At 40.6% G+C, this 14973-nt stretch overlaps 1 protein-coding gene across 2 annotated transcripts in view; it reads right to left on the reverse strand.

Annotated features, from left to right (window-relative positions):
- Positions 1–1210: 1210 nt before the first annotated feature.
- Positions 1211–14973, reverse strand: part of arhgap31 (Rho GTPase activating protein 31) — a 34292-nt gene continuing 20529 nt past the window's right edge. For both annotated transcript variants that reach the window (XM_041800745.1, XM_041800746.1), the window contains 9 exons: positions 12592–12674; positions 12393–12500; positions 10324–10466; positions 10016–10223; positions 9749–9870; positions 8459–8515; positions 7722–8354; positions 7482–7633; positions 1211–5793 (listed from right to left, as the gene is read on the reverse strand). In XM_041800745.1, the coding sequence (XP_041656679.1) occupies positions 3763–5793; positions 7482–7633; positions 7722–8354; positions 8459–8515; positions 9749–9870; positions 10016–10223; positions 10324–10466; positions 12393–12500; positions 12592–12674 (3537 nt within the window). In that variant the 3' untranslated portion in view covers positions 1211–3762. The remainder of the gene's footprint in view (positions 5794–7481; positions 7634–7721; positions 8355–8458; positions 8516–9748; positions 9871–10015; positions 10224–10323; positions 10467–12392; positions 12501–12591; positions 12675–14973) is intronic.

Raw genomic sequence — 14973 nt, forward strand, 5'->3', positions numbered from 1 at the left:
TCATCGTGCTTTCCTTTAGCAGTCAAATCTATCAAAAGTTTTTAATGTGCAAAATGTAAAAAGTAGCAGTCACTTATGTTGATTTCAGTCAGTTTCACAACCACTAAAAAGTCCCTTACAGGAGCTTTAAATCAATGTAAATAAGTCGAGTTTGTATAGCACTTTTCTAGAGCATACTTCCTGTCGCTTGGGCAGCTTCACTTTGGCCTAAACCGATCTCATTACAGTGGTTACAAATATTAACAACGACTGTAGGAAAATCCATCATAAGAAGTCATCTTGGTGACTTAGAGAGATGAATGAATATAAATTTCAGATCCAGCTGAACAGTTCCTCATTGAAACTTTAAAGAAACACAGATCTTAGTACAGCTAACAGACAGGATTTTTTTAGAACTTTTATTCTCATAACGTTCTGCAGTAACAAAAGTCATCAAGAGTCTTATGTACAAAGATGTCATCCCTGGGGAATGACAGGAGAACTCATTTCTCACTCCATTTGTCCTTCCTATGAATACAGTTTCTCAGTTTCAGTATTCACATGTATGATACAGTTACAAAACATAAAAACACTTCTCATCACATGTATTAATCATCCAAACCATCCAACCACAATAAAAAAACTGTGTTAAAAGAACTGTAACTTCCCAGCTGTGTTATGGTCTTTGGAGCTCACCCACATAAAGGTAAAGGCTTCATCCCCTGTGTTTGTAAAATGTAAAGCAACGAGACAAATAACCTGAAGAAACCATCATCTGACTTTGACTCGAACACATCAAATACAGTCTGCGTGCACACACTCAACCTCCAGTTCACTTTACACATGGCTTTGAAAATCCACACAAATGAGACAAAAAAATGCCACAACACACAAAAGGTAATTACAGCGACAACAAAAATGATACACAAGAATGAAAGTCCTTCTGTGGGTTAATACTATTTATATTGTTGAGATATATTCAAACCAGACATATTTTTAAATATTAGTTAAAAAAAATCACATTGTCGCCAGCCTGTCACAGAGTCGACATACAGTATATTTATAGGTATCAAGTTTACTTCATAACGTGTTAATACTGGAATAAATAAACCAAAACATGTTAAACTGTTTAACAGTTCAACTGTCAGTAAGCTCACTTCTGTTCACCTTCACTGTGCTGATCTTTGAATGTTTTTGAAAAGTCATTTCAGATGTTTATATTATTGCAGGGTTGGTACTATACTGCAGCTCGGGTTGTTTTTTCAGGCAATAAAGATCTCAAAAAGCAAACTGTGTTTTTGTTCATATTTCCCACTGATACATCTACTCACTGCTTGAACCACAGGCGGAGCCAGGGGTGGGCTTGCAGGGCTGAAGCCACAAATGTTTTCTCAAAAGCCCTGAATCTTTTTACCTGTACCTCCGGACCCTCCTAAGTTTGGGCTAAGCCTCGGTTATCAAACACTCCTGGCTTCCATGAAAGCCATTAAAAACTTATCTTGGAGAAGAATGACAATAAAGAACATTTTTAAACAAGTAAAATCAAGTAAGTCTTTGTTTGGAAGCCCTAAGAAGACATGCAGCCATATACTGTATTTCATTTTGTTATTCTGTGATAACATGCAGAGGTGGCGTCTGCAGACATGGGGATACTCTTGATTTATCCCCTTAATTCAAAGTTGACCATCCATTAGAGCATTGGTTCCCAACCTGGGATCCAGGACCCTCCAGGGGGGTGCCAAAGATCTTAGGGGGGGCGCGAGGCTTTGTCTGCTCTGAGGCTGTCAAAATTAGATTTGCAAATATTGACTAAAACCACGATTAAGCAGTTATCAAGAAGTTTGTACAAAGGTATTTTGATGACGAAGGCATGCATAGGCCTTTTTCATAGTTTTATCAGTGAAAAAAGTGAAATTTATATTGATTTTTGGCGGAAATGTGTCACTATTTCCTTTCTCTTGGATCCTGGGGGCTCCGCTATTTTTAGGTACATGTAGTGGGGGGCTCCAAGGAAAAATGTTTGGGAAACACTGCTGTAGGAGATACCCAAGAGGGCTGAACAATATTGGAAAAAAAACTTTTTCTTTCTGTTATATATAGTGTGATTTTTTAATGAAAAAGAAAGTTTAACTGGTTAAATGTAGTGCTGTTTTAGGCACTTCTTATCTTTAAATACACAAGACAGTCTGGCTGCAGACCGTAAACTTCTGATGCCCACTCTCATGACAGTTCATCTGAGATGCCATATATGTCAGACCGGAAATACACGCTTACACTTAAGAAATATATATTTTTTTAAACTTCTGTTTAGGGTTAGGGGAGGGGTTTGGATACCAAAAGTTAAAAGTCAAAACCTGACCTGCAAAACCTTTTTACAAAACATTTGATAAAGCTGAGTAAACAGTCTGCTTAGAGGAAAAAGCTTGTCCTCCATGAACACACGTAGCTACACTGGCTTATGTAGTAACGTTAACTATGTAGCCAGGGTAGCTATGTTGGCTTTAGCTAAAGCTAATGAAGCTAAAGTGAGCCAGCATTCATGTAACTACTTCTAAAACAGGTCTATACATGAGTCAATCCCAGATTAGACCTCTGATCTTTCTCTGTTTTATTTATGAAATATTTTTTAGTCTATGTTTTCAATGTGGTTATTTGATAAATGTAACTGCCAGACTTTCTTTATCAATCAAGTTAAATTGAAAAAACAAATGGAAATACATTGTACCAGCAAATAATGGCACTTCCTTTCTGAGATATACGGTGTCTCAGATGAGGAATGGGCGTTAGAAATGTACAGACCCCTCTGTTTGAATCAAAAATTGTATTTTTCTTATTATTGTGTCTTTATGTCATCGTCAGTTTTCAAATATCACATTGTGCAGCCTTCTGAAAGCAGCTCCAACACAATAACTAAGATGCACACACAGAGGATGAGGGATAGAGGAAAGAAAGCAGGAAGACAGAGCAACTTTCCTCACAGATACCAATATTCCACTTTTGACAAAAACATCTGCTGATACCGATATCACACAGATAATACCATGCATCCCTAGAGTAGTCTGTGTAGCAAATAAGCTTTGCATTATCCCATCCCCAACATGACATGAAGGCACCAACCCTTTAGCATCTTCAGCTCACCTGCTCAATATCATAACTTACATACAGTCTGCAGTTTTACTGTTCCTAGCTATGCCCTCATTCTGCCCGTTCATACTCCCTCAATGCAAAAATCTAAAGAATTGAAAAAATAATTTTTGAATGTCAGGGGAGGTTCGTTCCTATAGCTTGGTTTCAGCACATTCAATTGGCACATCCACATCGTCCAAGAGAGGAGATTACTGCTCAATTTTCCACAATTTTGATAAATAATTTTGAATTCTCAGCATTTTTTACTAACCAAATGCTGGATCTACAGACCCTAAGCTTTAGCAGCTGGTGTTTAAGAAAGTTTTATGGGTGTAGTAAGAAAGTTAGAAACCATACTAAGAAATTTTAATCTTAGTTTTTTGTAGTTTACTGACCAAACAACTGTTTGATGGATAGCAAAAACTCCCACAAACTGCAGCCATAAATCAAACTCAAAAGGTTTCAAATAGCTCTTTGCATCCTTGACTTTTTTCCTTATACTTCACAATTTAGAAGAGTCCAGGATTCCTGTAAAAAGAAGCTGCAGTACAGCAATCGACATGCTTTGCTCCACTTTATCTTTTCCATTTCCTCTATAAGTTTCTTTTTATACTATTTATTTACAACCATTGTCACAGTTTGTTACTTTAGCTCCGTTCACTCATTCTGTCGGTGGCTCCTGCTGTCAAATATCATGGACCTCCTCTGTGGTTGGTAGAAGCAGCTGGTTGATGTCTCTAACCTCTGTCCGCTTTTTGGAATAGTCATTTTATTTTGAATAGGGATCCCCTCCGGCACCCTGAAGTTCTCTGCCATCTCCTTCGAGAACACGCTCCCTGCTGATGCCTCGTTCAGACTCTTTATGGATGAGAGGAGCCTGGTGTCATCTCCAGACGGCGGGTAGTCCATGATGGGGAAAGGAGGGCTGAGCAGGATGAGACTTTGAGGTCTTTGTCTGTTCCTGAAGGATGGTCTTTGTAAAACATTCCCTCTGGTTGGTCTGGGACCATCTACAAACACCTCCAGACTTGGTGCATGTCTTCTTGTTATGACTGGCAACTCTGTAGTCAACGTGGTCTTCACAGAATCAGCGCTGTTCCCAATATTAGCATGTTTTTGGTGTTTGGCGACAGGTTTTTTATTCTCCAGCTCCTCTTTTAGATCAGACATCACAGGAGGAGGCAGGCTGTTGCTCTTCTCTGCTGTCATTTTAGGACGCTCTTTTTCTTGTTCCTTCACTGCAGGAAAGTCGCTCTCATGTCTGGAGTGAGGGATCTGACTGTACTGCACCTTCGGAGGGACGACCGGCACGGCTTTGGCCTGGCATGTTTTTATCATGAAGGCTGTTCTCACAGACGACACGCTGACCGGGGCTGAGTTTCGGCGTAGAGGTGCCTGACGATCGCTCAGGAACAAGTCCAGCTCTGAGGGCAGTCCGTTGCTGACTGTCCCTGAGGAGCTCTGTAAACCTTTCTTAGAGGAAGAAAACTCTGAGGAGCTCCGGTTTTGCTGGTTAGAAATGTCTCTGATGCATCGCTGCCCCAGATCTAAATTGAGCGAGTATGGCCGGTGTTTAGAGAAGCAGTTCTCCTCTCTTTTCTCTGAAGCAGCCGCCTCATGAGACATCTGTCTGAAAAACCTCTGAGATGATGCTGTATTCTTCTGTTTTGTTGTGCTGCATTTCCCTGCGTGAAGCTGGCTTTCACTGCTGCTGTTTGCACGAACTCGTGTTGGCACTGACGGTAAATACATCCAGTGAGTGTCTGGTTTGCTGCTGGTGTTCTGAGAAAGGTTTCCTGAGAAGTTTTCTGAGCTCTTCGTGAGAGATTGTTTCTTTTCATCGACTGTAGGAGAGGAAATCTTTTCCTCTTCCGAGCTTGGAGTGTCCCGAGAGCTAAAGGGGGACAGCTGGTGAAACAGCTCCTCTATATCAGGTGAGTGGAGAGGACTGGTGACCCACTGCTTGGTGGAGCTAAGATCCTCCCAGGGCTCCACCAAGTCCAGCTCCTCTGAGTTTCCTCCACTTCCTTCATCAATGTCGAGGTTTGGCAGCTCCAGGGTGTTGCATCTCTCTTCTAAACACACCGAGAGCCTCTGAATTACTTCCAGCTCTGGAATCACACTCTTCTTTCCTCCATGATATGAGACATTGATGTCCTCTGGTGAAGTTTTATGTTTCTCTGCATCATCTGCTGATGAGGGGCCTTCAACTGTCTGGGTTTCCTCTATCATCAGAGGTTTTCCAGCTTTATCTAAACTGGTTTCCTTCAAAGGGAGCTGACTCTGTTTGGCGTCTGCTGTTTCTTCTTTGTTTGAAGATTCAGGTTTTTGTTGCAGCTTCTCTTTGTCATGCTCCCTGTCAGCAGTGAAGACATTTTCTTTGTTTGTGTGAGGAGGGAATGAGATGTCTGACTCTGAGGGTTGTTTTTTTGCAGAGCGTGATCCACCCACTGTTGTAAGATCACTCAGAGAGGTATTGGAAGGCTGCTCCCTAAATAACAGAGACAGCGACGGAGAGCTGCGGCTTCGCTTGGACTTCACATCCATGGTTAACTTTGTGACCTCACAAGAGCTCTTAGAGCCAAAAACTGGTTTAAAAGTCTCATCCAGCAGATCGATTTCAGGTTCGGTTATTTTCAGCTCCTGGTTGAGGTCAGGCCACGACTCTTTACCAGAAGATTTTTTCTCCTGTGAAAGTAAAGACAACAGAAAAGTTACAAAGGATTACATTCAACAAATCTATTTCTGTTATTACTCACTTTTTTCAATTTTGTTATGTTGCAGCCTGATGCTACAGTAAAAAAACATTTTTATTCTCAGTAATCTACTCTCAGTACCTCATCATGACAAAGTGAAAACAGAATTTTAGACATGTTTGAAATTGTATTAAAAATAAAAACTGAAATCATTGCTCAGGTTCCTCCCATTTCTCTTGATCTTTGCTGAGATGCTTCTACACCTTGATTGGAGTCCATCTGTAGTAAACTGAATTGATTGGACATGATTTGTAAAGGCAAACACCCTTTCTTTTGAATTCCTCACAGCTGACAATGCATATCAGAGCAAAAACCAAGCCATGAGGTCAAAGGAACAGCCTGTAGAGCTCAGAGACAGGATTGTTGCAAGGCATAAATCTGGGGAGGCTACAAAAATTCTGCACTGAAGGTTCCCAAGAGCACAGTGGCTTCCTTAATTTTCAGATGGAATAAGTTTGGCTCAGCCAGGACTCTTCCAAGAGCTGGTTGCTCACCCAAAACAGAGCAATCAAGGGAGAAGGGCCTTAGTGAGAGAGGTGACCAAGAGTTTAATGGTCACTCTGACTGAGCTCCAGAGATCCTGTGTGGAGATGGGACAAAGTTCCAGGACAACCATCACTGCAGCCCACTGATCTGGGCTTTATGACTCTCCTCAGTGCAAAACACATGAAAGTCCAACTGGAATTTGAAAAAATACCCTACACGCTTGGCTTTCACATTGAGTTTCTTTTTGCAAACTCCAAGCTGTTTCGTAGAAAGGTGTGTGCCTTTCCAAATCATGTCCAATCAGTTTGATTTTCTACTGTCTTAAACTGAGGGTGAATCACCTCCTATTTGGATACAGACCTTTTATTGATAAATCCAAGATTGTAACATGAACTTAACCACTGAAAAGGGAACTTATTATGGTCTGAAAAGGAAATAAGATGTTAATCAAAAGGTTATTTTTGATAACACAATGTGCAGATGACTTTTGACTTGTCCTCTGAGCTATCTATGACTTTTTTCAGGTAAAATTAGAACTTAAGGAGTAGTGGTGGACTTATTTTACATCACTGTGGCTGCAGGGAGATGATGCTGTTGCTTAACCTTAGTGTGCTGAAAGGGGCAATAAAGCATGAGATCAATCACTATTTAAAAAAGATTAATGCACTAATTGTGGATCTTAGTTTAACCATTAATGTGATTAATCTTGACAGCCCTAATTATTATTAAAAGATGCTGTTTTGCCCTTATTTGATGGTATAACTGTAAAGAGTCAGAAAAGGTAGAAGTAGGATAAAGGATAGGGTCAAGACATGCAGGGGATCCTGTGACTGTTGTAACCAAGACTGTAGCCTGTGTGAGGCTCCTGCTCTACCAACTAAGCTTATCTAGCTCATGTTTATGTGATAACAAAATCAATAAAACAGAAAAAACCCTGTCCTGGGGCGCAGATGGCCTAGTGGTTTAAGACTCACCCACGTATGCACATCCGGACCTATGGCCCTTTCCTGCATGTCTCTCCCTGCTCTCTCATCCCTGTTTCTGATTCTATCCACTGTCCTTCTCTGTCAGTAAAGGCACAAGAAAAACACTGTGACACTGCTGTAGTGGAAATGTAACAAACTCCATAATTACCAGTTTCACAGCTACAGGCTGCTTTTGCTGTTCTTCCCCAGGAGATGGCGCTGCTGCATCTTTTTCTTGTGATCCTTTTTTAAGGGTGTGAGGTTCCAGTTCAGAAATGTTCATCCTTCCTTGGCCTTCTTGTACCACTTCTTTGCTTGTATCTGTTTGGAAAAATAATGTTTTGATTATATCCTCTAACGTGTAACTTAAGAAGCCATTTTAAAAGGAGATAAAGTATGATGTCCTCACCCTGAGGCAGGACTGCAGAGGTCTGCTCCTCTGTGTTTTTCTTCTCTGTTCCTTCCTGCTTCTTGGCTTCCAGTTGAAGGAAAGTGTTGCTGTTTCCACTGCTGCTGCTCTGCTCTGAGCTCTCTTTAGGTTTCAGAGTGGCAGCTTTGTCCTTGGCGGGCCCCCTGCATGGCGTGCTGTTGGAGCTGATAACAGCTGACACGCGCAGAGGTACGGACACTGCAAAAGGCTCAGATATGTTTACAGCTCTACGCTGATGCCTGGGAGATGACTCCAGAGGGAAGAAGCTACCAGGGAAGGAGGGCCGGGAGGAGCTGTTGTGGGAGGAGCCTGAGTACAACATCCTCCTGTTTTTAGGGGAGGTGGGCCGGTAGCCACTGAGGTCGTCACCTTTGAACACCTTCAGCTGTTCTGGTAGTGTTTTCTGAGGGGCTGCAGAGGCACCTGGTGACCCCTTTTGGTTCAAATTAGAGCCCCATCCTCCAGTCGCCCCTGCTGCTTTGTTCCCTTTAAGGTCCCAGGTTTGTTCGTGTTCATAGAGAGAGTCAGAACCCAGAGTCCTGGATTTTACATCTGGAACAAAAAGGCTGCCAGCTCCACCTACTGGACTGTTGGCCCCTCCTCTGTCATCATCTGAAAAGTAAAAAAGTAGAAAAAATATCTCAGCAATAGATGAAAAACACAATTTTATTATGGGGCTAAGACAAACCTGCAGTTTTAAATGAATGTGTATCTACCTGTTGGTAGGGAACATAAAGACTCCATGCTTCTGGATGGTCGAAGAGCTGCCTTTTCTGTAGAAAACAAACATTATCACAATTAGAAAAAGAGAGAAAAGGCAAATTTACTCATGTAGCTTGTTGAGGCAACAAGGCAAAATGAAGTGACAACAGCTACATCATAGCTTACACAGTATAATACATATGAAGGCAGTTTTACTTTTTGTAAGCGTATAAGGTAAGGTGCAATTATTAAATCAAAATAGCCATTAGAATACAATTATTACAATGACTGAATAAAAGTTAGCTGAGTACAAAGTTTATATAAGGAACTTACAGTTTACAGTGCCTATAAAAAGTATTCACCCCCTTGGATAATTCCTGGCTACCATTACACCATGAATACAAAAGAGCACTCCAAGCAACTCAGAGAAAAGGTTATTGAGAAGTAGAAGTTGGGATGGATACAGAAACATTCTAAGGCACTGAACATCCCCGGAGTTTGGTTCAATCCATCATCAAGAATTGAGAAGAATATAGTACATGTGTAAATCTGCCTTGATCAGGCTGTCCTCACGAACTGAGTGACATGTAAGAAGGAGACTAGTGAGAGAGGCCACCAAGACACACCTATGACTACTCAGAAGGAGTTACAAGCTTCAGCAACAACAACTGTTGCCCGGGTTCTTCTCCAGTCAAAGCTTTATGGGAGAGTGGCAAAGAGAAAGCCACTGTTGAAGAAAACTTATATTAAATCTTGACTAGAGTTCACCAAAAGACACATGGAAACTTTATGGTGGAAGGGAAGAAAATTCTTTGGTCTGATGAGACCAAAATAGAGCTTTTTGGCGATCAGACAACACGCTGTTTGGTTGACACCAAACACTGCACATCACCACAAACACACCGTCCCCACTGTGATGCACAGTGGTGGCAGCATTATGCTGTGGGGAGGCTTCTCAGCAGCTGCCTTGGAAGGCTTGTAAAGGTAGAGGGTAAAATTAATGTAGCAAGGAAATTATGTGGAAAATCCTGTCCTCCAGTGTGAAATCTCGACATATCAAAAGAGCAGAACTCTAAACTCGCAAATTTAAAAACTATCTAAAGTTCATCTTGTAACATCATGATGAATAATAACTGTTCTATTTGTCTTTTAATGATAATCTTTCATTAATATATTCCAAATCTTTTGCTCTGTTGTTTGATGCAAGATTTTGTTTTTTGTGATCATGACTGATTCTCTAACACTGCAGAAACAACATGTATAAATCTATCTATCCTTTTAATTGTAAGGTAGATCTCTGTTACCTTTTATTCCTTGTGCTCTGATGAACACACTCCCGTTCCTGCTCAGTTTCCCCTTTGAGTCCACAGAGCGCCCCAGGTTGAAGATTGACTTCCACTTCTTTGATTTCCCAGAAAACTTTCTCCTAACAGATGAACAGATTGTTAAGATGAATGCAGTAATGAAGATAAAGTCAGTGCATTCAGCTACATCAATGCATCAAACAGTCTGTATGCTGTTTGTAAAGTTTAATATTAATAGCTCAGTAGACCAAAGTCAGCCCATCATACTTGCTGTCAGATATGTCGATGACGGTGTGGTAGAGCATGGCTGTGCTGGTATCAGGGAGGCTGTTCTCTCGCTGCCGCTCTCTATGAACAGGATGATTTGGACTTAAGGAGCGAGCCTGCGCTTCCTCCAGTGACATCAGTTTCATCGGCCCACCTTGACCACTGATTGGGAGTGTGGCATACTTCTCCCCACACTTCAGACCCAATCCTGGAGGAGCCACAATACGTCAGTTTAGTTAATGAGAAGTCAAATTTGTAAAAATCTGATCCATCATAAAATATGTACTTATGTTTTTGGGACATCATACCTTCTTTGGGTTTGATTTGCACAGAGTTGCCGCTGAAGATTTGCTCTGTGTGATTCAGAATAAACTCGATGACCGATTGTTGGATCCGCACCTCCTGGAAAGCCATGTCTCCATTTGCAGATGATGCCTCGATGTCTTTAGATCTGGGAAATTAAAAGGTGGAAATAGGAAATGCTTGAACTACTGAAACTCCTTGGGGAAACTTGTTGGGGTTATGGTGCCCCATGTTGCTGTAGTACCTTGTCTTTTTGAATGTTTTGTCCTGTACGTGTCTAAGTAGCATTTTATGTCAAAAAATGTCATCCTGCCCTTTAAGGGAAGGTTTTCTTACCACTGTTATGGGGCTAAATACTGCTCATGGTGATTAACGCCGGTCTTTACTATAATAGGCCACATCAGAGAGTACAATCTAGACCTGTCCCTTTTATAATGTGTCTTGAGACAACTTAAGTTATGGCAAACAAAGATTGATTGATTGATGGCCTGTGCTCTGCTCTAATGCTATATTATGTTATGGCAGTGCCCATTTTCATTTCCAAATGCAGTTAGGCCGATGCAGTTAGGCTGATGCAGTTAGGCTGATGCAGTTAGGCGTTGCAGTGCTCAGTGTCTTTCATGTTAAAGTGGCCTTTATTGTCTGCTGTTTTTATCACTGCTAGCTCAGCCTGAAGTTGGAGTTTGTTCAACTCACCAGTGTCACTTCTCCCTCACCAACATAGGAGAAACTAATCTGTTGTGTCTTTTCGAAGGGTCGGTTACCGCTGCTGTTTATTCCAGAACAGGATGCCTTTATAGGGATGCATGATATATATATATATATATATATATATATATATATATATATATATATATAAATTTCTGCCAATATTTACAACCATTATTTTGACTGTAAAATCTGCTTATATCAGCTGTAGATATTGGCCATACGAACAGATAAGTCTGTGGAATTTTAGGGTGGTCCAACAAACTTTCGTCAGCTGAAATCTTGTTCTTCATTCCTCATCATTCCTTGCACTGTAGCGTGTGTCTTAAGGACTGAAATTACTAATAATTTCCACATACACCAACTATGCGTGCTTTGCAGCACAGTGGTTTCACTCCGACCACAGGTGAGCGACCGTTACATGGTGGAAACGTGTCTGGAGATCAGTGCAATGCAACCCAGCCCTGAGTAGCTTGAGACGCAAAGGCACAAGATAACTGCAAGCTTACACGGGAACAGCATGTCAACAGCAGATTATTTTGCCTTTTGGTTGATTTGTCTTTTGACATGATTCCATGATTTTATTGATTTTGCAATGGGTGAAAACATAATGAAGTTAACAAGTTAATGTTTGTTTAAAGGATGTGTGATTTTAAGTAAAATTTTGTGTTTTTCCACCTCAAAAGTAAACTCTTTAACAACATGGATCCAAAACTGTTTATAATAACCAGTAATTGAAGTGTGCTTGTCACTGACTCTCACTAAAGGTGGTATACATCTTTTTCAGTGTTCATAGAGAAAGAGGCTTAACAAAATTTGAGTTGTTAACAGTGAAAACCTATACAGTCTGTTTTTTCCAAAAAGACAATTCACAGGAAAGAATTGATAAAGAATTGAATCAATAAGAAAAAACAACAATGGCATCTGATCAATTTCATCCCTATACTTTGCACCTTTTTTTCCAGCTGTTTGGATCAATCTGCTCTACATAGACTGACACGGTTTGGCAGTGGCCAGTGCTGAAAACAGATTTGCCGCAAATCTCGAACAAAATTGTATTTAGGTATTGGAGATTAGTTAATGTTTTTTAAAATAATTTGTAAATATCGTATATCAGCAAAAATATTGTGCATCCCTGTTCCTTAATATTTGCATGTTTTTTGGTAAAATTTTGTCAAATAAATGCTAATATAGAGCATGCAGAGTAACGCCACACCTAATGTCAGTAGTTTCTTGCTTTTGTTGTCGATATAGAGTTACAAGTATTGATTCCATTGTGCTCCATAAGCAGTCATGTCATACATTTCCCTTCATTAACCAAAAAAGTTCCATAAATCAAGTATTTCAAGCATATCTGCAAACTCACCTCAACAGATTTGGAGCCCAGACCAAAGCCAGGTTTCGAGTATGCATGTTGGTCTGAGTGCTTAAGGTGGCGAGGTGGCTCAAGTGTTTAGTGAGGTACTCCAGAGTCCTAAAGATAGTCAAGAAAATATTTCATGTCTCAAAACGTATTACTGCATCATTACCGCTGAGAGTGAAAGGTACTTGGAGCTTTAGTTCACCTGAAATGAGGGATCGGCAGTTCTTTGATGACTCTCTGGATGTGCAATAGTCTCTCATGATCCCCCTGGACTGTGGCTGCTTCCTGCATGAATGAGAGAAAGGAGAAGTCAAGGGTTGGTTTGTGTCTCCTCACTGTGCTTAGCTAGGATTGCAATTATTATCTATCATTTCACTAAATCTAATCTGACAAATGGTCTAATCCTTTACTTCCATTAGACGCCGGTCTGACGCCTGCCCTCTCTTACAGCGGTTGCATCAAAATTTACTACACAGAAATATTTTTTAATCACTGATGGTCTCGTTTGTTTATGTAGGTCAGAAAGACGCATTAGAAATATTTCAGTCTATTTCATAACCAGCTAAAAACTCCCCAGGAGCTTTAACCCCTTATATGAATTGAGTTGTCATGTTTGTGGTTTCTGCAGCTGGCTTTAAATACAATCCAATAACCACTCTTAATTTGTTTGCAAAATGTGCACACGCCCTTGTACTAACAAAACATCATTCTTCTTCAACACATGGATTATGACCAGGATTAGTGTTGATGAACAGGATACTGCGACTGTATGATCTGGTCTCATAGCCTACACACGGCCTCCTCTCCCATTTATCCCTGCTGAACGAATGTAAACACACACGCTGGCCTGCGTGCAGTCAAACTCATGTGACTGAGGCCCAAACAGATGAGCATGTCAGCTCTGTTTACTGGTCATGCGGGAGGCTGTAAACATAAACAAGTATTTGTTTAAACATTATGCCCTTTTGTCTCATTTCCACAGCAAAAGGACTATATGAAGCAACTTAAAGTGTTTTATGGAGTTTATAACATGAGTGTTGCAGGACAGAAGTTTGTGTAATTAGTGTAGCAGCTGAACACAAAAGTTAGTGGGTACTTAAGCCCTACCAATCAGAGACGTCATTGTGACACTCTAAGAATGTTGGTAGTGTTGTTCTTTAATCCAAGATTGTGAATAAACCAGGTTTTCCTTCAAAAGGAGGTTAATAACCTGCACATTTGTGTCCTTTAAAGGACCTTATACCACCATGTCACACTTGGATAGCTTGTGAAAAGTACCATGGACCCTGACAATATTACGGCTAAAAATCAAGTCTGTAAATAGAGCAAAGTATAAAGGAGAAGGTTGGTGCATCCTATCCTTCCCCTCCCAATACTGTTGATGACTTACTGAACTTTTTTTTTTAATTCAGAGAAAACTGGGCTTTGATTTTTCTTTAACGTTTCCCTCCAGAACTAACCCAACACACTAGATAGACTATTAAACATATCCATGGGATATATTTCACATCTATCTGTGTAACACCCCATAGAGTGAAGTGGGTCATTGAGCCCTTTTCAGTGGGTCATAAATGTGCTCCTGGAAACAGAAATAGTGCCAAAAAATCCACTCTACAACACGTTTGTTTTTCCCTTTTTTTATTTTTCATGCTTATGTGGTCTTAACTGTACTATTTTTCATTAAATATATCTGATTGGTCAAGAAATATCTGAAATTTGGGTCGCAATTTCTCATTGAGGAGTTGATGGTGAGTCCTGAAGCTTGACCAGTTAAGAAACACTGCCATAGAGAGGCAGGAAGAAGTAGGAAATGATGTAGTTTTCTGCATTAATTAGTCATCAGTGTGATCACATCTGCATCTATTATGTCGTTTCCACCAAGTGGTCCGGCTCAATTCAGTGCGGAACGGCACGCATTTTTTTGCGTTTCCATAGAGCAAAAGTTGGAAAGGGTCCCAAAAAACCGACCTGTCCCACTTTTCGGCACCCTTCTGTAGGGGTGCCAGTCTTACCTACCCGTACCAAAAAGGTGGAGCTACACACACAACAATAGGGGCTGCACTGACGTCACTTCAGCGCGCGACTCAGCTGCTTGCCTCTGGGCTTCAAAACACAGAAGTCTGCGCTGTGAGAAGCAGGCGAAAACGGGGGAAAAACAGACTAATATCTGCCTAAATGGGAAATTTTTGGACTCGACAGAGATCCAAACAGTTTCCAAGTCTATGAATATTGATATTGTGCCACAAATCAAGTTTCCTGATGTTTATCTGATTTTAAGTACACAAAGCAGAGCCCAAAGGCTCACATCAGCCTGATCCATCTGCGATGGATGAGAAACTAAATTAATGTTTAAGTTTTGTGAATACGAAGACTTAAAACAGTTCATTCTTTTCTGTAACTAGTTTTTAATCTACTTCTTACGTTAGGTAACCTGTGAAAACATCACTCTGTGGTTGTTGAATGGGCTCTTAAAACTTCAGGCTGCAGACTATTTTACAACGACATCAGCGCACCCCAGATTTCTGACTTAATCTAACTTGATTTTAACACCAGCTGAACTTTTCCTTTATTTTTAATGCGGCGA

This window comes from Cheilinus undulatus, linkage group 12 (assembly GCF_018320785.1).
Source record: "Cheilinus undulatus linkage group 12, ASM1832078v1, whole genome shotgun sequence".
Classification (NCBI taxonomy): domain Eukaryota; kingdom Metazoa; phylum Chordata; class Actinopteri; order Labriformes; family Labridae; genus Cheilinus; species Cheilinus undulatus.